The sequence below is a fragment of the Rhagoletis pomonella genome, unplaced genomic scaffold (assembly GCF_013731165.1).
Source record: "Rhagoletis pomonella isolate Grant_MI unplaced genomic scaffold, Rhpom_1.0 Rhpom_scaffold_00009, whole genome shotgun sequence".
NCBI classification, from domain to species: Eukaryota; Metazoa; Arthropoda; class Insecta; order Diptera; family Tephritidae; genus Rhagoletis; species Rhagoletis pomonella.
Genome location: NW_023458563.1, coordinates 34731156 through 34753528, shown reverse-complemented (window position 1 = coordinate 34753528; position 22373 = coordinate 34731156). Strand labels below are relative to the sequence as shown.

The following is a 22373-nucleotide window of genomic DNA, read 5'->3' as shown; positions in this document are numbered from 1 at the left end:
TACAGCGACTGCTTTATCGATCACATGTTATAAGAAAGATGTCGAAAATGTTGATAACGATGTTTAACTGGGAGGTAGTGACAACCAGACTTTGTAGACCCGACTCCCTGGTGTATGCATGGAGTCGAAGACGTCGATAACGATGTTTAACCGCAGATTAGTGTTAACCTGTTCCAATATGAGTCCGGGCAGAACTTACAGGAAGTCGTTCCTATAGACAAAAAAGAGAGAGTAACTGAGCAACCCTTCCTTGTCAGAAGTTCCGGAGTATAAAGGAATAAAGGATTTAAAAACGGCAACTCTACTTCCATTTTTTTAACAAATGTAAAGTTCTTTGCTTTCACCGCGTTCTGTTCTTATTTACAAATATAACCCTGCCTTTTGTTTAACTCTTTTTATGAATTTGCCTGAAGAAAAACTCCAGACCAATAGAATAAAAACAAGGTGTAGTCAGTAGCGACGTGTTTGTTGTAATTTTGACAAGGTCGGCATGGTTATTTTCATTGCTACCGATCCTAATTTTTATACTACTATTCTTTGGGGAAATAGGTAGTATCTAAAAAAACTCCATTCTAGTAATTTGTTTTATCACGATTTTTCAAGAACTTGGTGTTTTCAGATCGATATTAATATTTAAAATTGCTGGGTTTGTTTAATTTGCCCTCAAAATTAAAAAAAAAATAAACGATATCGTGGTTATCAATGGAAAAAGGCGTACACAAAAATCTAATGGAAAGGCGATTTTTTCTATAAAAGAACTTTTGCTGCCTTGCCATAATATTGAGCCAAATGGACTATTGAAGTTAGAAATTCGCTTATATTTGCGATATTTATGTGGTTTAATCTATTTAAAAAACCATTTACAGTCTTATAAGAAATTTCATTATTTTACGACCTTTACTTTTTATAAGCTCTAATAAATGACCAAGCTGTGTGGAGCTGTCGATATAAACTTATATTCAGGCTTTTAAGTCTGTAATTATATATTTTTCTACATTTATTTTGAAATAGTATGCACAAACGGATTAAAAGTAATAAATAATGAGTACCTTTTCTACTACTTTAAAATGCGTGTCCGGAATATAACTGCCGAAAAAGTGAGGTTACTGACTAAATCTTGTTATTATTTCACCATACCTTTATATGGGAAGTGGGCGTGGTTACAGTCCAATTTCGCCCTTTTTGAATTCCAACCCACCTTGGATAATGGGCAACCTATATACCAAATTTCGTTGATATATCTCGAGTTAACGTGTACACGGACAGACGTGTTCATATTTTTTTTTTTGATTTTTTTTGGACTTAGCACATTTGCATACCACTGCATAACAGCAAGTAAGAACGACATTACATTAATGATGTATTTTGAGTTGTGCTATCTTATGCATTAAAATCTCAATTTTCATAAAAAGTGAACTTTGCACGTTTGCACACTAATACCATGTCCCCACCGGAGCTAACCACGTAGTTATGGCTATTGAGTTGGTTATCCCGATAACCCACTTGATTTAGCGTAGTTTCGCCATATAAAAATGACAGCACTTAACCATTTCACTGAGATGGTTAAAAGCTAACCAACTCGAAACCTCGCCGAAAGTCTGATACAACCCTGTGTTTTTCCGCCATCTGTGGGTCATTAGCGTTAAAATGTAAAGAATTCGTTCCCTACTAGTGTTTGGACTCCACTAAGATCAGATTAGATTTATTCCGGTTTTTGAAAAAATTTGAAATCTACTCCTCTACTCCGCTTGACTTCAAATCTATTCCTTTTTTTTCATTCATGTTATGCGCCTCTTGGGGCTGTTTTTTGAGTGTTCACCACCGGTTTCAGTAAAAAAATTGAAAGTTAGCCAAATCTCACTGTTAAACAGTAACTCTTTCATAGCAATGCGTCAATAAAGTAACTTCGTTATTTTTTGATGTATGGCTGTACAAATTGGCGGATGCAGAACTTTACTTAACTTGTTAAAAAATATATGTAGAATGAAATTTATATAAAGTAGAAAAGGTTTGCTTTTTAAAAAATTAAGTGTTAGATACGTTCTACTATATAGAAAATGCTAAAAATTACCTAAATATGTAACATATTATCCTTACATTGCCCTGCGTTCTTATTTTGCATGAATAGCAAATATTTTAGTCAAACAATTAATGTCAGAAACAAAAATAAAAAATTCAATCTAGTACGGAAAATTTGTTTTTGCTCCGATTTTTGCAGTAATTTAGTCCTGAATCGATTTTTGGAGGTCCGAACACTGTTCTTTACATTTGTACTGTTTTATAAACCTCAAGCCGCAGTGTGGACAGCGATAGTTAGTGATGTGGTTAAGTTCGATTTGAGATGGTTAACTTTTTGGTGGGGACATGGTATAAGCCAACGATATATACATACGTAAGTTCCATTGTATTACACACTTTTTAAACTAGTGGTTAATTTCGAAGTAAATTATAAAATTTTTTCTCATTTCCTTAAGTAGGGTTAATAATGAATATCTTAGCATTAAATGACAATGTTGGACATTACGTTCATAAAAGTAGCCATTAGTGCGATTCATGAAATATCGCAAAGTGGCATTTTTGGTGAAATGGCAACATTGCGAACAAAATTTTATGAACGACCTATCGCAACTCTGGACCGCAAATGTATTTTTTTTCAAAATGCTGGATATTGAAGCCGTTATGAAAGAAGTACGTATGCTTTAAAAATTACAATAATAGTTTGGTCAGATAGCCGTGTTTTGCTTCTATGTAAAAGTTAAGTAAAATACGTTATTTGATCAAATATCGATTTATTTTTTGCCGATTTCTTTCAGCATCGATTATTTTTATTTCGATTCGAAGCGATTCAAAAATCGATTTTTTTATTTCGATCTGGCATCTCTAAATGGACGGGTTACCATAAGCTTGTGTTGATATTAATCGATATATCTATATTGACAATATTTTTTACTTCCAAATCATTTACATTTTACGGTTGAATTGCCATTTACACGGGTCGGTTTTGGTTGAATGACAAAATTTGACTAGAAAATCGACCGGTATAAAGGCAGCTTAAGAAGGTTTTACGATTAAAATTCTGATAGATAAATTTTTAAATTGTTTGAAGTCTTGCAGGTAAAATTTTTACATGTGTGGGGGTGTAGCACGCTTGGTACATTTGCGCAGATTTGTACATTTTTTATATTGCGGTATTGGTACAAAATACTATTGATACAATACAGCGAACTTCTATTGAAAAATTTGAACAAGTTTGTTTTTCGTGATTGGGATAAAGAAAAATATTTGTGAATTCACACGATTGGGATACAATTTGCACCAAATTTTGGGCAAATGGCCATTGCTGTGACATTGTCTTAAGAATTTATGTCTATCAACAGATCTTTCGCATTTGGAAGATTTAAATTGTGTAACTAATACTGTAAATTATTCTTCTTCTTTTGTGATATGAAGTTTCAAATGTTTTTGTTTTTTTCAGTGCGGTACATGGATATGTCGATATTTCAAAAACGATATTATCGATGCGACGATTATTTCAATTTCGCCATTTCGATATATTGAAAAGCGTTATTTTTGAAAATATCAACAAACCTAAACGGAAGTAAACAATATTTGGATATGTCCACGATTTTTCTTAATTGCATAGATTTTAATAATTATTATTTAGTGAGCTTTCATCCAAATCAGTGTTGCACCAATGACATGTAAACAAACCGACTGACATTTTTGCAGGAAAAAGTGCTTTTTGCGTGCCCGTACACTTCTGCATGTGTTCTCCTTCTACACTCACGTGAGAGAGTAAAATTGAAGTTTGACATTTCCACAAGTTTTAGTCCGAAATTTACAGGAAAAGACCAATTATGATCGTTAAAAACGAGCAATTATCGGATAACAATAAGTTTATGTTGGTGATTTGGTCCGTTACTGCAGTACAGAGGAGCATTTAGTAAGTGCTCCAATTTGGCACAAATGGACCACATGGTCCCATGACTTTTGCAGGGATCTTCTTTACCAACATAAATATACATTAGGAGTTAATCCCGGGATCCCAGCCATTTTATACCCGAACGCACTTGTGCACAGGGTTTGTTCGCATAACGGTCGTTTGTAACAGCCTAAAGGAATCCGGATAGATATAGACAAATGTAAACATAAATGATCAGAATAGAAAGAGAAGTCGATTAAGCCATTTCTGTCTGTCCGTTCGATATACGGTTGCCAGAAGTACTGATTTCATCAGTACAGTACTGATTTTTCAACTCTTGTACTGATTTTATTCATTTGTTCAATCAGTACGCTAATGTCCTGATTTTTCAAAATTTGTACTGATTTGTACTGAATTTTCAATTCAAACAAAATACTTTAAGATTTTCTTAAGGTTTTTACATAACGTTGGAGCTTCCTTAAACTGTACTGTAAAAAGTAAAAAGAAAATAATTTAATTATAGTTGACAGTTGACATGATTCAGATAAAGTTTGATATGTCCAATAAATTAATACAACAAAATGATCAATCCTTTTATGGGCATGTCGCCGGGTCATTACATTCCAGTTGCCTATAACTTACAATTCTTTTTTCACAATTTACTGACCTTGTAAAAGAGTTTTGCATACAAGATATAGAGTTCGATACTCTTTTCAGCGAATTCTTAGTCTTTCAAAGTGTTTGCATACCTGAAAAAATTAATTTAAGCCATGAGGAAATATAGATGAAGTCCTTAAATAGTGGTACTTTTCCACAGTTTGAAATATGTAATTTGATTTTTTTTTTTGTAGTATCACACTCAAACGAAGCAACTGGGAGTATAAAGTTTGCTTCCTGGAGCAAAGAGAGAAACCGGCTTCTAATATAATTTTTTAAAGTAAAATTCAAATTAAAAGTAATTTTAAAATGAAATGTATAGAATTCTTTAACTATTTAAAGACTGAAGATGGAAATGATCTCATTATTGCTATTCAACAATGTCATAAAGATAAAATAATTTATTGATTTCTGTGCACAATGATGTGTACACTCATGTTAAAATGAATGACACTTTTATTTTTTATAAACTATGTTTTATTTATATATATATATTATACATATTGTTAAAAACAAGTACTCTGGCGTTTCGTATTGTCTGTTACTTACAGACTTTAGCTTTGAATAAAAATATACTGAAAAGTACTGATTTTTTAGCATGAAAAAGTCTAACGTACTGATTTCCCGCATAAAAAATCTGATCATCCTAACACGATAACTCGAGCAAAAATTTAGATATCTCAACGAAATTTGGTACATAGGTTGCCCTTTATCCAAGGTGATTGCTATTGAAAATGGGCGAAATCGGACTGCAACCACGCCTCCTGCTCATATAACGGTATTATCGCAAAATTCAAAAACTATGATATTTCAGTAAATATTTGATCCAAATTGTTGAAAATTAGTATGTGAAGTAGAATTTTGGTACAAAATAATATTATTATGAAATTTTTGGAAAAGTGGCGTGACCCCGCCCACTTATGATGAAATACTACATCTTAGTATATTATTGTTTACATGTATATTAAATTCGGTTTCGCCCGAACTTATAGTTCTTTACTTGATTAGGTTCCGGAAATCCCGGGATTCTTGAAAAATGACATTGGAGAATAATTCTGGGATTTTCGGGGTTTGTAATTTGCACTGATGGCAATAATAGAAACTCCTTGTCTTGACCAGTGTTGGCTATAATTCTTTTTTAAATTAATGACTAATATTTTTTTTATAAATGTCTAGCTCCTTATACATATAACACCGTGCGATAGTAAATTTTACATACAAAAATCATGGGCGAAATATAGTAAAATTGCGTGTTTAGTTTTTCACTCTGACGACAGTAATTCAAAAATGACTTAAAAATTCAGCGAAATATGCTTAGAGAAGAAGTATGGGTATCAGCTTAAAGAGGAAATTCTGTAGAATTTAAACAGATTTAATTTGTTGGTGCATAAGGACTGGCAAGCCTTGAAAATGTTCTTTTAAAATTGTATCCTTGAAATTGCGCAATATTTGTTTTTGAAAAAACTATATGTTAAGAACTCGATAACATCCTCGAATTTCGTGCTTCTAACTTTACCAGCTTAAAACAATTACCTATTCGTCCTTGTGAATCCAAAAAATTTTTTTTTTTTAATTATAAAGAAATTCCCTCTTTCATTTGGTACCCTTATTTTTGTTCTACATTGCATTGAATTTTTGAAATAATTTTTGGAATTAATCATATCTTTGAAATTACAAAGTCCTTTAAAATAAATCCTGACGTTGGAGAGAAAAAATAAAAACGCCACGTTAAACAAAAAAGTAGGTTTCAAACCCATTTATTTATTATTTATTATATGGTAGAAGAGCTCCTCAAACAATATTGAAGCAATTTTTTTCGATTTAAGTTGTTGAAAAATAATGAATATCTAAATCCTGAGACTAGTCCCGGGTTCGTAAAAAGCGAAAAAATTAACATCCCTGATATACATATAGGAGTATGTACGACCAAACATATGGACTTAAGCAGTTCAATTAAATAATTCTGCTTGCATGAATAAAATACGGCAAGTCCGAAATTTGTAATGATACATATAATATTCACCATTTAATTGAAAACCTTGCAAGTCTAATTGAATCCCAAATGAAATTTAACATTTAAATACAATGGCATCCGTATGTAAATACAGGTGGGAATGTATGTAAGGCGATTTAGTGCAAAAACAAACACTTAACAACATGGCACTTCCCAGCCACGCTTGTTTAATTTGCCTTGTATTAAGTTTCATTACCACCAGTGCCGGCGTTAAGGTGGGGCAATACTTGCGGTCGCACGGGGCGTCGTGCGTATATGCTTATCTTAACCATTTACATAATTTGAATGCCTACTTTTACGATCGAAAGAAAAACTAAATTCAGGGGATTAACTTTATGTCGCTTGTAGGCGACAGTGTAACTCAATAACGCAGTGAATCTGCTTTTGATCTTAGAAAAATGTTACCCTCTTATTGATACTTTCATACAACCGTAACGCTGCGCTGCGGAACTTGACACGCAACAATTTCTCAAACCACAAACGCGACTTAGACTCATCAAACGTAGACCGGGTGAAGAGGCCGTTGATGAAACAATAACTGATCCAAAAAATAAAATTTAAGTAGAGTTTTTAAGTGTTGCCGCGACGGGAAAAGGGTGCCCTGGGACCAGAAATCGACCATTGACCCACTGAGGCGTAGTGCGAACTTCACACTACTGAGCCGCCGCACTGTGGGAAAAAATCACTTCGCTTAAAATATCCACAGACTTTAATTATTCTTTTATTTTAATGTTCCCTATTAATTTTACTTCAAGGAGCTGCTGCGCCTTTATTGAACAGTTGGAAAAATAATTCATAAAATTAACTTAAGCTCGATTCTCTAGTTAGACTTAACAACACAGGTCACTAATATGTAGACTGTACCACCTTTAACCAAGGTTGAACAAAAAATTGTGAGCACTTTTTATGCCAGTAATTGATCGAGTGTTATTTGAAGAGTACACTCAGAGAAGGAATCAAGTTTTTCGTACTCAAAAATACTAAAATGGAGTACACAAATCTTATATTAAATATAATATTTTTAGTACCAAATACTGGAGTTAACAACATGCAAACTTAAAAAATTAAGTAATTAAATTAATTAATTAAATTTTTTCACGCATCTTTTTGTGAAAATATTGTTTATATACATACATATAACAGTCTAATAGTGATTTCGTTTCTACCAAAAAATTTTGCCTTTTGATTGCCCCATTCTCTTTTCGTGCTCGATTCTTAATTAAAGGCAAAGGGTGAGAAAATTGTGTGTTCGTTTCTTAAAATGTCATACTCTTGTAAGGCAAAAAAGGCATATTCTCCGCTCTGTGAAGCTTTGTCAGCTTTGCCCTGAAAATCAGATGGTTTCTTAAAACGACAATATTATGAAATGCGCGAGCTAGACAAGGACAAGAAGGCAAAAAAATGTCTTTTTACAGGGTTGCCTGTACCATGAAACACATTGTGCACCGGGGAAGGGCAACATTTTTTTGGAAGAAACGAAATCTCCATTAGTCGAAGTATGGCAGGTTGTGATAACTAACCTTCTTTATAATGTTTCTTAAAATAAAATAATAATAATAAATAAACATCATATTTGATTTGAGTACGAAATTCTTATTTCAAGAATGAAATATTTAGATTCCGTATACTTAAATCGAGTTAGTTTGTTCTTATTTTTAGGCCAACATATATCCCTCAGTGCAGGCAACTTTTTTGGCACAAAGATAGAGAAAATTTGTTTGCAAATAACTCGTCAAAAAAATTAAATTATAGCAAAATCTTTGGTGTCAATAATGCACACAATGTTAACTTTATATATATAAAAAATCTAAAAGTTAACTTTGGGTGGCCCACTTCAGAAAACTTGACTCATATATGTATAAAGGAAAGATTTCTTGGAATTTCTTGTTCAACATAATCCGAACTCAAAATAAAGAGGAACTATTGCGACATTGTTTTGTTTTGTAAGATAGGTTAACGGTCAACTTTAAATCTAATATTGATGGAAATTTGTTGTGCGATGAAATTTTAGGCATGCAACCTACATATCGTACACGATCGTCAAAAGTGACATAACTCAAAATTTGGTATTTTTGAAATTATGTGCTAAAAATGTACCCAGAGTTTTTATTTATCTTTAAGCAAAAGCTGGATAAAATTTCTGTTATAATTGGTTGAAAAAGCCTATGGTAAAGTCTTCCATATGAGTAGCATGTGCTACGCAATAGTTTTTCGCAACGTGTTATTTTGAGTTGTGTCACTTTTGAAGATGGTGTGCAGGCAGTCAGTCAACTCCTATTGGAGTATTAAACTTTATAAAAAGCACAATTTTCAAGAGCTATATCACAACAATTGGATATCACTGTGTATTCTGTTACCAATATCAGTGACTGTAGCGAATGGCGAACGTAGTTTTTCTAAACTAAAATTTATTACAACGTCACAAACAAGATTAAGTAGATTGGCTTCGCAGTCCATTGAAAATCTACTTAATTGCAGAAAATCTAGACAAAAAAGAAAAGAATTTGGTTTTAGTCCTTTTTCCTTGTAGATACGGAACCCTATTATTAACACCTGTCAATTCATGTTTGTGTTGTTTGAATAAAAATAGGGCACCGAAGTAAAAATATTTTTTTTATTATCAAATATAAAAGGGCGGTAGTGCATGATTCGCCCGGGCGCCTAATTGGTTAAGGCCAGCCCTGATTAAAACCACCCACATACATATGCATGTATGTATGTATATCCTTATTGTTGTTTCTAATTCAATTCATAAGCGAAAATCAACTTTCCCCTTCGTTGATTTTAATTGAAAAACCTTATGGGCAAATACGCAACACAAACGACGCTGCGTTCTTCTGAGTAAATAGAAATACTTGTATATCGTCGCTTAAAGTACAAAACCGCGTATCGTCGTTCTGCAAAACCGCGTAAGCGACATTTGCTGCCAAAAATTGGATTTGCTCACACAATCTCTTCGCTCAATCATTATCCATTCGTCCTGAAATATATTAGCCAGAAATGCGATTGCTTTATAGAAAAGATAACCATTTTGAAATATGAGAGTTTGTTGATGTGCGGTTTTGTACTTTAAACGATAATATACATGTACATATGTATATCTACGCACATACTTATTTTACACGTACTGCAAAAGATAATCGTATAAGAAGCAGTGTTGCCAGTTTACTTTTTGGGCCAGGAAATAGCCTCGAATTTCGGGTATAGCTTCTAAGCTTTTTTCTAGCCCTTCTGAAGGCTCCGTTATGCATACTTGGCAGTGCATGCACTGCTATGCCATTTTTAAGTAGAAATCAAAAACCAACAGACTTCTACGTATGAAATTCTGTGCGTTGGGTAACCGCTTACACGTGAAGCTCATTGAACAGATTCCTTATGTGACAATTCTCAAGCAATGCCAAGTATGCATAACGGAGCCTTGACTTAAAAATTTTCTTAAATAATGTAGAATTTTAAAGAAAAACCTTACCAATATATTAATTTTTGTGAGTGATCATTTCATTTTCTGTCACAGAAATGGTGCGAAATATTGGCTTATTTTAGGATTTTAAAGTGCTCTAGCAACTTCGATTTTGCAGATACATGTATGTATCATCGTCCGGGCTTTGCTCCGATCGGAGTAAATTTACTCCGATTTCTTTTTTAAATGTAAAATCTACTCCCTACTCCGCTTGACGTAAATATTCACATTAGGAATATATTACAAAATAATATAGTAACTTCCTGAATACTTTCCCTTTCCTCCCCTTCCAAGGAAGCGATTACTAAAATGATAAAATTTCTAAAAAGTACAAAATTATATTTTCTAATCTAAGTATGTACAATAGTATATTATCTAATTAAGCTTAACACCTTGTTGCTATAGCTTTGAAAATTAGCTTTTAAGTCTAGTAGACATAGGCGCTAATAGGTTAAAATAAAATAAAATAAATAAATAACTTCCTAAATTTGTGCTCAATAGCTTCTGGGGCAACCACCGCGGTTTTGTATAGCAAGGTGTAACAGAAGTTTTCTCTTTTACTCTTTAACATTCCCAAAGCAGGGACCAGAAAAATGTTTTGGAAAGGTGTATGTTTAGAAATTTGGTAGAGTATATGCTAACGTGAGATATTTTACCGTAAGATTTTCAGAGATGAATCTCTTTAAAAGTAAATACGGGAACAGGCTTAATGTCGAAACAGTTGAAAGCTTAATGTTCGCAAGAATCTTATAAATAACTTACTTACCCCCTTATTCTAGAACCCGAATCTTGGTAATTCGTAATTCGTAGCTACGCTACGAAAAACGAAAAATCCACATGCTGCAACCCTTTCGGAAACATGTGCAGCATTGCCAGCTATCAGTTGTTTTTCGAAGATAGTTGAATGAAGGAAAACAAAGTGGAAAGGAATTAAAAAAATACTCATCATGTGCTTGTTTATTGTAAAATTGGTTAATTTTACATATTTCGAGGAAAATTATGGATTCTGATGTATTTGCAATTATGGCAGCAGAGTAAGCGGGCGCTATGGCAATGGATTCACAAAGGTATGCGGAGCTGTCGGGCATAGTAACCATTGGCGCATCTATGTCAGCTTCTGGTTGAATTGTTGATCCACAAGCCAGAACTCCTCCTATGCCTGAATCTCTGGTTCTCAATCCAGTTAATGCAATAACAGCTTCTTCCAAGCCATTGAAAACATGCACTTTGTTAGGTCCACCACCTGTTGCGCTTGCTTCTGCCTTCGGCCGCGCTTAGGGATTATAACCCTTACTAAGTAGAATTATCCTTTCTGTGTTTCCGCATGTCAAAGGTATACAACATTTCTTGTGCATATCACTCCGGCTACGCCGCCAACAGTATCACTGTGGAACAAATTCAGGTTAGCAAAAGTTAGGTCGATTCTCAGAGTGAGGGGTGAAAATAGAGGCTAAATTAGAAGTCCCGTATCGCGGCGTTTGTTTATGTTAGTTCGAATTTTTTTTTAATCGACGAAATTATCGACCTTTCTGATGATGATGACGATGACCAAGATATTAGAGAGAGCAGTGATGTTGATCCACAGCCGCCTGCTAAACGGCAACTGGCCAAATCATTAATTTAATTTATTTAATTTTTTTACTTACAACTTTTCATAACTAACATTTCAAAATTATATTTTGTTCCATATTTTTATAATTTATTTTTCAATGTTTCTTCAAAACCAACACTGAAAAATTGGTACATAAGAAATGAGAAGTAAATTAATATTAAGCTGGAAAACGCAAGTTTTGTATTATGATTGTTTTCTTTTCAAATGAAGTTTATTGAAGAAACTGAGAAGCATATTATAGATCAAACAGAAAGCAAAAAAGACTTAGTTTGGAAAATATGTTCAAAAAGCATGAAAAAAAAATTTCCAACATTTTGCTTCATAAGCACTAAAAAAATTTTCTAAATCCATTTTTTTTTTTTATTTTTAATTGTTGCACAGGTCTCTAGCAATAATTTGGCTTTAACAGATTGAAAAAATATCAATTAGTTGACGAGTTATAGCCAAAAAACCATATAAACAATATGCTGAAAATCGGCATTTGACTGCAAAGTTCGAAGGTCGATTAAAAAAACTCGAACTAACATATTCAAACGCCACGATACGGGTCTTCTAATTTAGCCTCTATTTTCACCCTTCACTCTCAGAATCGACCTAACTTTTGCTAACCTGAATTTGTTCCACAGTGTATTTTTGCGCAGAACCCACGTCGAAATTTGCAAAAAAGTGCATAGTGCAAACCGAGTTTATTAATAAGCTAGTGGTAGGAAATTTGAAATAAAATGTGAATCCTTGATTACACGTGTATGTTAAAGTTTTTGGATTCGGGTTATGCGTTTGGACACAACAACCGAAAATCATTGTACATTAACTAAACCGGACCCAATTTCTCGATAAGGGGCAACAAATATTCTTTGTTGCTCGTTTATATAAAGAAGTGGATAAAAATATACGTATGTATATGCGAAAGGCAAATTTATCTGTTGAAATGAACACCACCAATAATTCTTGCAAACACACATCGATTTATATCTTTTATTTCGCCTCCGACACAGAATTGTTTTCGTACAAAATTACGCAAAAAAGCTTACTCGTTCGTTTTTAGGCATGCCATTGTTACGATTTTCGAAAATTCCAAAATACGGTTCGGATTGCAGCATACTATTTCTACGATTCGTAGCAAAATCCGAATACGAAAGAGTTGCAGAATAGGGGTGTTATTTTTTTAAGACAATATAAGTTCTTCTGATGGAAGGTTTGTTTTGGATATTATTTAGAGATTGAGCTGATTTACAAGCACTCCGTGCCAATGCTTTACAATTACAATGTAAATACAATGGGCCGTATGCATAAAACTTAAGCAAATGCTTTTCTTAAAATTCCAGACCTTTTACTCAATTTGTCCAAATAAATTTAAGTGAAAGGTATGATATTAAAAAAAAACTCAATTGCTTAGTTTTTATGTATACGGCCCGATATGTGGTGAACTGGAAAACTACCTGTAATATACATATATTTTTACATCAGATTTCCTAAGCCTCAACCCCTACGTCGATGCTACTATAGTCGAAGATATCACATATAAAATTTGGTCCCGATTTGGGACGGTTAAGGCGTGTCGCACAAGGTGCAGAGTTCGGATTCCTCTAAGGAGATTCAAAAAATAAAAATTTATTTTTTTTCACATGATACCAAAAATCGATACTACTTTAGTCGAAGATATCGGATATAAACTTTGGCCCTACTTGGAGTTGGTTTAGGCGTGTCGCACACGGGTCAAACTTCAGATTACCCTATGCAATCGGGACTAAAATTTATATGTGATATCTTCGACTTTAGTAGCCATGGGCGTCGCTACGTAGGGGCAGGGCGGGCTCGAGCCCTTCCCCCTAGACTTTGAAGTTTACCTTATATGTAGGCATACAATTTTCGATTATTACCGCAGCGACCACAAAAATGCAGTTGCCAATATAGCAACTCAGTTGCCAGCTTGCAGTTGCCATCTGTAAAACCATTTCAGCCAGTGGCCACCCAACTGAAGTTCGGTTGCCATAAGCCTAAGTCGGCTCAGCTCGATGTTTTGGTCAAATCGGTGAATTAGGTAACAAAATATAAATTTAAACATTTTCTTAACTTCTTCCCAGCGTATCTATTAAAATGTAATTTTCAAAAATTTCATGCATTGCTATGCCATGTCATTCGATCTCAAACATATTGTTATACCATGTCATTGCTTCTTAGCTCAGCTGTTGTTTGCTGTTGTGTTTCTGCACCATATTTATACCCGAGCGCACTTGTGCACAAGGGTACATTAATTTTGTTCACATAACGGTTGTTTGTAACAGCCAAAACGAATCGAGATAGATATAGACAAATGTATACATAAATGATCAGGATGAAAAAAGAAATCGATTAAGCCATGTCTGTCTGTCCGTCTGTCCGTGTACACGATAACTCGAGCAAAAATTGAGATATCTCAACGAAATTTGGTATGTAGGTTTCCCTTAATCCAAGGTAGGTTGGTATTGAAAATGGGCGAAATCGGACTTTAACCACGCCCACTTCCCATATAACGGTAATTTCCAGAAATACGAAAACTGCGATATTTTAGTAACTACTGAAAATAATTCACTCAAAATTGATATTTACAATAATTTTTAGACGAAAAATAAGAATATTATAAATTTTTGGAAAATGGGCGTAGCCACGCCCACTTATAGTTACATGTGTATATCTTGGTAACCGCTGCACCAATTTCTTCCAAACTTGGCACAGTTGGCCTTCGCATAGCATACCAAATGGCTCAACAACCACGCCTACTTCCCATATAACGGTAATTTTCAGAAATACGAAAACTGCGATATTTTAGTAACTACTGGAGATTATTCACTCAAAATTGATATTTATAATAAGTTTTAGACGAAAAATAAGAATATTATAAATTTTTGGAAGATGGGCGTAGCCACGCCCACTTATGGTTACATGTGTATATCTTGGTAACCGCTGCACCAATTTCTTCCAAATACAAAATCTTCGATAAATCATTAAATATTGAAGCTAATTTATTCAAAATTGATGCTTGCAACAATTCTTTACCAAGAAATACGTTTATGGTAAAATTTTGGAAAATGGGCGTGCCACCGCCCACTTATGATCACATATAAGTATATCGGTAACCGTTCTACCAATTTGTACCAAACTTGGTATGGTTATTGTACTTGCCACGTGTAAGCAAAACGTTGAAAATTATTGAAATCGGACTAAAATAACGGCCGATTCTCATATAACGGTAAATTTAAGAAATGCTTGAAACTTCAATATTTCGAAATTGAAGGACGCTAATTTACTCAAAATTGATACACCTCGGCTTACCATCTAGCGGAAGGTTTCGGAAGGGTGAAAAAACATATATTTAATACTTGCGCCGGGCAAGTTCGGCTCCGCCCGAACTTAGACTTTCTTACTTGTTTTAATACTGTTTAATCCTGCCTTGTATGAAAATGTATATAGCAGGGGTGGGCAAGGCCGAGGCCGAAAAGAGCCACATCTAAGTTCTAAATGCTACAAAGAGCCACCAAAAAAAGAACAAGAAAAACAAAAATTTAATTTTTAAATAAAATTATTATTAGAAATGAAAAACATTCTGCCTTATCCTGAGTTTCGCCTGAAAAAAAATTCACCCGAAAATTTGTCATCCGCCCATAGTAAAACCATGGAAACCAAAAGTGAAAGGTGAACCAGTTCGGGGAAAATGAAACTCATGATAAGGCTGAATAATTTTATTAATACTCTATTGTACGTAAGATAGATATAAAAGAAAATTCAAAAGATCCCTTTGGCGAGATTTTCAAAATCTGGTTTTAGGTCAGTTAAAGCCGTTCGTAACAATGCTGTTAAATGTTGGATAGTCAATAGGTACGTTCGTTTAAAATCTCCAGTAAAAAATGTCCAACAGCGAAATTCCGGCGAAATATCCTCTGTTCTCTCACAAGAGAAAAATATCCAAAATAGTACGCGAGCAGAAAATTTGCAGAAACTTGCAAGTTAGACGAACAGCTGATTTTGTTTACATTAACAGGTCTATTCTGTACGTTACCGAAGATTTTGTGACCGAAAAATTGTATTACCAAAAAATGTTAGCACTTCTTGTCACCGCGATTCTATGTTGTTAATGCAATGAAAATATTAGCAACTCAGCTATGAAGATTTGTGGAAATTCCTGTATTGCATATTTCACGGGGCAATATTTTGCTACCAGCTTATGAGATGGTAACCAAATTCACTGGTTACAAGAGAACACAGAATGCGAAAAAGGTTTAAAAATTGACAGACACTTTAAATACCGGTTATAAAATTTATGTTAGCAGCGCAGAATAGACCTGTAAAAAGTATAAAATTGAAAACGTAAGAAAACAAATCCTGAATTCTTATCCTGACACAGTTCACTGACTAAACGAATAATTACTTATTTCTTACAAGTTTAATTAGTAGCATTTTACTATTTCAACTTCCAAACCATCAAATTCAGCTCTTCTTGATCAGCTTTTATCTTGTTGGCAAACTGCTGAGGGCTAAAATATGTATTTATATGTATAATATGTATGTATGTATGTAAAATATGTATGTATATGTGTAATATGTATGAAATATGTAGTTTAAAAAGTTAAAAGAGCAAAAATGTTCTAAGCAAGGAGAAAGTAAAAAGAGCCGCACTTTGCTAAGCATTTGGCTCAAAGAGCCACGACGTTTGCCCACCGTTGGTATATAGATTTTTAATTAGATAATTGTTTAATAAATTTTACTATAGCAGGAGCTTGTAAAATTCGGAAAATCTCTTCTCTTATATACAATGTAAATAATAATGCTGAATATGTTGCATGTGTTCCTTTTGTTGACATGCATAAATTTGATGCACGAATTGATTTGAATTTTTTCGGCAATGTCTTAATATATCGCTTTCAAACAACGAAACGTTGTTTTTTCCCCATACAAAATACATGGAAAACTTTGAGCGCTGTGAGCACTCCCTAAATATTTTTTGATTTCAAAATAAAACAAGTAAGAGCAGCGCTGTTTTCGGCTATGCCGAAGGCTTCATACCTTTCATGAATATCTACAAATTTTACATTGACAGATTATTGCTTTTGAATACATCTGCATACATCGATAGAGGAGTTACATATTTATATAAAAAATCGCATCTAAACAATCAGATGTATGGAAGATATACCTTATATGAGCACCAATCTAAGTGATTTTCACGGCTATGCGATCGGTATGTAAACCGGTAACACAATTTATTGGGTTTAGTTTCCCACATAAAGGAGATATATCGCAAAAACTGGTATCTGAACAATCAGTGGTATGTTATAGTCACCCGATCCTTGTTATTTTCACTGTAAATATTCTGTTGATAATGAGTGAAAACAGCGCGAAATTTCATGTTCCTAGCTGCATAAATGGAGGAGTTATAATAAAAGACCTCATATCTGAACAATCAGTTGTATGGGGGCTGCAGGTTATAGTGACCCGATCTTTGTTATTTTCACTGTAAGCCTTCTGTTGATAATGAGTGAAAACAGCGCGAAATTTCATGGTCCTAGCTACATAAATGGAGGAGTTATAACGAAAAATCTCATATCTGAACAATCAGTTGTATGGGAGCTATAGGTTATAGTTACCCCATCCTTTTAATTTTCACTGTAAGTTTTCTGTTGATAAGTATTGAAAACAGTGCGGAATTTCATGTTCCTAGCTATATAAATGGAGGAGTAATAACGAAAAATTATATATCTGTATAATCAGTTGTATGGGAGCTATAGGTTATAGTGACCCGATCTTTGTAATTTTCACTGTAGGTATTCTGTTGATAATGGGTGAAAACAGCGCGAAATTTAATGTTCCTAGCTGCATAAATGGAGAAGTTATAACGAAAAATCTCATATCTGAACAATCAGTTGTATGGGAGCTATATGTTATAGTGGTCCGATGCTTCCGGTTCCGACAAATGATTAATACATTATAAAAATACACCCACCTACAAAATTTTATCCGCATATCTCGAAAACTGAGAGACTAGATTGCATACAAACAGACGGACAGACAGACAGACGGACAGACGGACATGGCTAAATCGACTCAGCTCGACGTTCTGATCATATAAGTATACATTTTAATGGGTCTATCTCTTTTTATTCTGGTACTTACAAACATCGGACCAAAGTTATAATACCATTTCATGCTCATGAAAGGTATAAAAATAGGGGTATATTTATTTTCGGTTCAGAACAATCCTAGGGGGTGGCGGCATTAAAATTCCGACTTTATTATTTTGGACCACTCTAATGTGCATACATTAATACATTCATTCATATGAACGTATATATGTATGTATATGTGACCTGGTCTACGAAAAGGGAGCTTACGTGCGAAAACTAGTTTTCTGTGAAAAAGCTGTTAAAAGTAAGCAACTCGTTTCGTCAGTTTCTCATTATCTTGTTAATTGTTCTCCGCGCCGGACATCCAGTAAGCGTTGTTGTTGGTCCAGTAAGTGTTGTTGTTGGTCCAGTAAGTGTTGTTGTTGGTCGGAATATTATTATAGTTCATCGTGTAAGTTGCTAGTGTGGAACATTTAAAAAAGTAACACTGAAGAAGTGACGTTTACTGTTTCTGTTGATTATCGTCTTCGCATTTCGCATGAAATTAAACATGAGTGTTGATGAGGAGTTCAGTGCCGTATACGGACAATATTTCCATGAAAAGGATGATGAAAACTATGAAGAGAGCGATGATGATGAAGACGAAGTATGTGTATCTCAGGCAGAAGATGATACCGAACAAACTTTTGTTAAGATGGACCCGTATGTTGTTGATGTAAAGGAGGAGGAGCTGGTAACAAAATTTCTGTCAAAAGATTGTTGTAATAATGAATGCCATACACTGATACCACCGGAAATGATCGAGAGTACGCGGAACAATTGTTTAGAGATGTCGAAAAATGAACATGATTTAGTGATACTAAGTCACATCGAAGCTGGAATTATGAGTAACGAAAAGCTAGAAAGTGTATACGCAAAGCTTGCTGGGCGGAAGAAATATGGACAGAGACAGGATACAGAAGTTATGAGGCATAGAATTCAATTTACCTTCTACAGAGTACCTGTTTGTCGTTCGTTTTTCCTTTTTGTACATGAGCTTTACGAAAATTTAGTACCGAGTACACATCCAAAGTCATTTAAACCGGCTGACATCGAAAAAGCTGTTAAATTCATCGAGTCTATAGCCGATTTAATGGCTCTTCCACTGCACGGACGACTCCCAAAATTTAAGGATTTTCGGATAATGAAACTGCCATCCAGCGAGACGAAGTCCTCAATTTATCGAAAATACATTTCTTCACTCAGTGATGACGAATTGAAGATGAGTAATTGCAGTTTTCGACGGATATGGTCCAAATACATACCCCATGTTACAGTTATGAAACCAGCGGATGATCTCTGCGATGTCTGCCGTGGTAAGTAGCTCATTATTTTCTCATTTTATAGTTGTATCAAACGTTGAGATTAAATTCAGTATTTTTTCTTTTAATAGGAAACACAATATCGATTGCGCAAGCCAAAGGTGTTACTGACATTGAACGCGCGCAGAAGCTTAATCAATTTCTTGATCACCTCCACCGAGCCCGAAATCAACGAGAATATTATCAAAGTTGGTGTAGAAATACTGACCCTACAGCAGTCGTTCTGTCATTTGATTTTGCCCAAACCGTTCACTACCCTGTCAGTCCACAACAACCTGGTACAGCATACTTCAAAGCAACCAAGAAGTGCGGAGTCTTCGGAATTACAGACGAAAAACAAAAAGTTCAGGTTAGAATTTCAAACTGAATCATAGGAACTCAAATTGCTCGCCTTTACAGGATCTTACTTATATTTTTTTTTTTTTACAGTACAATTACATGATAGACGAAAAAGATGACGTTGGTAAAGGACCTAACTGTGTTGTGAGCATCCTGCATTATCACCTGCAAACCTACTATAAAGACATTGAAACACTCGTTCTTTTCTGTGACAATTGTGTTGGGCAGAATAAGAATAACACTCTACTATCATATCTGCAATGGTGTTTGGCTCGGGGTCTTAACAAAACTATTTTATTCAATTTTCTACTTACCGGGCACACTAAGTTCGCGCCTGATCGTTACTTCGGTATTTTCAAAAGTAAGTATGCCGTCAGTAACATCGACACGTATGAAGATTTACTGCAGTGTGTCGAGGCATCATCACCTCGGGGTTATAATAAAGCTGTATCGGCTGAAATAGTCGTCTGGTATGAATGGGACAGCTATTTTAAACCACTGTACAAGTCACTTGTTGGAATAACGCAATTCCATCATTTCATAATCTCTACAGATTGTGTAAAAACAAAGAAATTCGCAGACAGTGAGGAAGTGCAGTACTTTAAGCTTCTGTTAAAACCTATCGATCCTGAAATGCCGAAAGTTATACAACCAGCCGGTTTATCTTTGGAACGTCAGTGGTACATCTATCACAATCTTCGCAGCTTAGTTTCGGATATATCTAAAGTAGATATTGTGGCTCCATTGCCGAAAGATTTGCCATCGAAGAAACGGAAGGCAAAAACTAGTGAAGATGTTCTCAAACCAGACGAGGAACCAGGTCCATCTTCCTCAGGATCAACACGTAAAAAGATCTCAAGGAAAACGACAACAAAGAAAAATACATAAACTACTCAGCATTATTATTTTTGGCCCATAATACGTTTTTCTAGTGTATAATCATATCTTTATAGCTTATAATTCAATGTATTTTGTTCATTACCAATAAATTATATTTTGTCGTATTTTTACTCTTCTTTCTCTACATTTTTAGTACACTTCTAAGCAAGTTAGGATTTTCTGCTTTTCACCACGTGAAAAAGCATCTCATCTTCCATCCGAATCAACCAAAAAGTGAAAATTGATTTTTTGACACCTAAGCCCCCTTTCCGTAGACCAGGTCACATATATATATATCTTACAAAAGTTTAATTATATTATTTTTAATAAGAAAACAACAGCCGCTAGGGCTGCATTCGAAACCTGGTTCGAGCAACATCTGAATTAGAACAGATTTTTTCTAAGAGCGGTCGCCCCTTGGCAGGCAAGGGCAAAGCTTCAAGTGTATTTCTGTCATGAAAAGGCTTCTTATAAAAACTACTTGCCGTTCGAAGGCGACATAAAACTGTAGGTCCCTCAAGACGCACACCGAACATGGATGAAGCACCCACACGAAAGCGAAGGCATACCCGAGGACGAAGATGAATACGATGACAAATGACGACGAACCCGAAAGGAATACGAAGACGAATGCTGAGGCAAGACGAACATTGAGACGAATATGAATAAGAACCGGAAGAAGAGGACGGACTTGAAGGCGAACACGAAGATAAATACGAACACGAGGAAGAGCCCAACAAAGAGCAGTGCAGGGAGTAATTCAAAGACGAACAGTGTGAAGTGAACTAAAAATGAATGGAAGTATGGTGGCCCACCGTACTCCTTTTTCGCCTATTGAATAACAAATGACGCTGGTATAATATTAAATTGCAGAAGATACGGGCCATGGAAAATATTTATTAGCTGATGGTTATTGTGGGTCCACTTTTCGTGCTCTATATTTTGTATTTGTATTGATTTATTAAATTCAATTCAGTAAAATCAAAACTAATATTTTATGTACATATGTACATATTATATATATTGCGATAAGATAAATAAGAATTATGTTTATGGAGAGTTATGATCCTGAGCCCGTTCGTGGGCCGAAGGCCCTCGCATGACAGCGACCGGGTAATACGGTAAAACCCTCATTCTAACAGGCCTTTGGAAGTAGACCTTAAAAATCTCTGTTACCTAATACCCTATTTCCACATCAATGATAAAACTCTTCGGCTGCCTATTGTCTTTACTATAATAATATAATAATAGATTGGCATGGTAATATGTAGTACTAGGTTCCAGCATAAGAACATTCACTAAGCTACATGGCTGTCTCCAGATCCAAAAAAGAGAAACCAAACCGACCACGTTGTGATAGACGGAAGGCATGCTTCCAGTGTTTTAGACGTACGTACACTTCAAGGGCCAGACATCGACTCGGAACACTATCCTATTGTAGCCAAGATACGCACCCGTATATGTGCACCAAAAAATGTGCGCCCTACAATGCAAGGAAAGCTTAACGTCGAAAAGCTGCAATCACAATAGACGGCCAATTTATTTGCCACTCGACTCACACACCTGCTCTCTGAGAGCATTCTTCAACAATCCGGCATAAGCGACCAGTGGAACCACATTTCCCGATCATTAAGTACCGCCGCCGAAGAAGTAGTTGGATTTCAGCGAGCCCGAAAGAACAACTGGTACGATGGGGAATGTCAAGAAGCCGCAGAGAGAAAAGACGCCGCCTATAGGGTCACGCTGCGATCGGGCACAACGCAAGCCGTCCCACATGGCTATAGGGAACTGAAGAAGGAAGCAAGACGTATTTACCGCAATCAGAAGAGAGACGCCGAAATACGTGAGTGCGAAGAGCTTGAAATGCTAGCCGACAGGAAAAACGCCCGAAAATTTTACCAGACAATTAGGCGACTTACGGAAGGTTTCAAGACCAGGGCGAACTCCTGTAAGAACAACAACGGCGACCTTATGACCGATTTCCAGAATGTACTTAAATTATGGAGGGAAAACTTTTCCACCCTACTGAAA

The 22373-nt window shown here is 35.0% G+C and overlaps 2 protein-coding genes across 4 annotated transcripts in view; one reads left to right on the top strand and one right to left on the bottom strand.

Moving 5' to 3' along the window:
- Window positions 1-22373, bottom strand: part of LOC118745747 (GATA zinc finger domain-containing protein 10-like) — a gene marked incomplete at its 3' end in the record, with an annotated part of 95777 nt that overhangs the window by 46223 nt on the left and 27181 nt on the right.
- Window positions 18894-19832, top strand: LOC118745748. Of its 3 annotated transcripts, XM_036479388.1 has the most exons (3): window positions 18895-19118; window positions 19196-19473; window positions 19554-19832. In XM_036479388.1, exons 1-3 carry the CDS (start codon window positions 19095-19097, stop codon window positions 19564-19566), a joined length of 315 nt encoding a protein of 104 aa, XP_036335281.1. In that variant the 5' UTR covers window positions 18895-19094; the 3' UTR covers window positions 19567-19832. The 3 variants fall into 3 exon arrangements, with proteins under 3 accessions (XP_036335280.1, XP_036335279.1, XP_036335281.1); XM_036479387.1 differs by lacking the exon at window positions 19554-19832 and having other exon boundaries at window positions 18894-19118; window positions 19196-19547; XM_036479386.1 differs by lacking the exon at window positions 19554-19832 and having other exon boundaries at window positions 18894-19118; window positions 19178-19547.

What these genes read in the sequence shown, in the direction of transcription:
- LOC118745748 (XM_036479386.1), top strand. Translation starts at nt 18,896, where the DNA reads ATGGCTCTTCCACTGCACGGACGACTCCCAAAATTTAAGGATTTTCGG. An exon ending in TCTCTGCGATGTCTGCCGTG is followed by an intron (nt 19,119 to 19,177) that starts GTAAGTAGCTCA and finishes GATTAAATTCAG; the next exon opens with TATTTTTTCTTTTAATAGGA.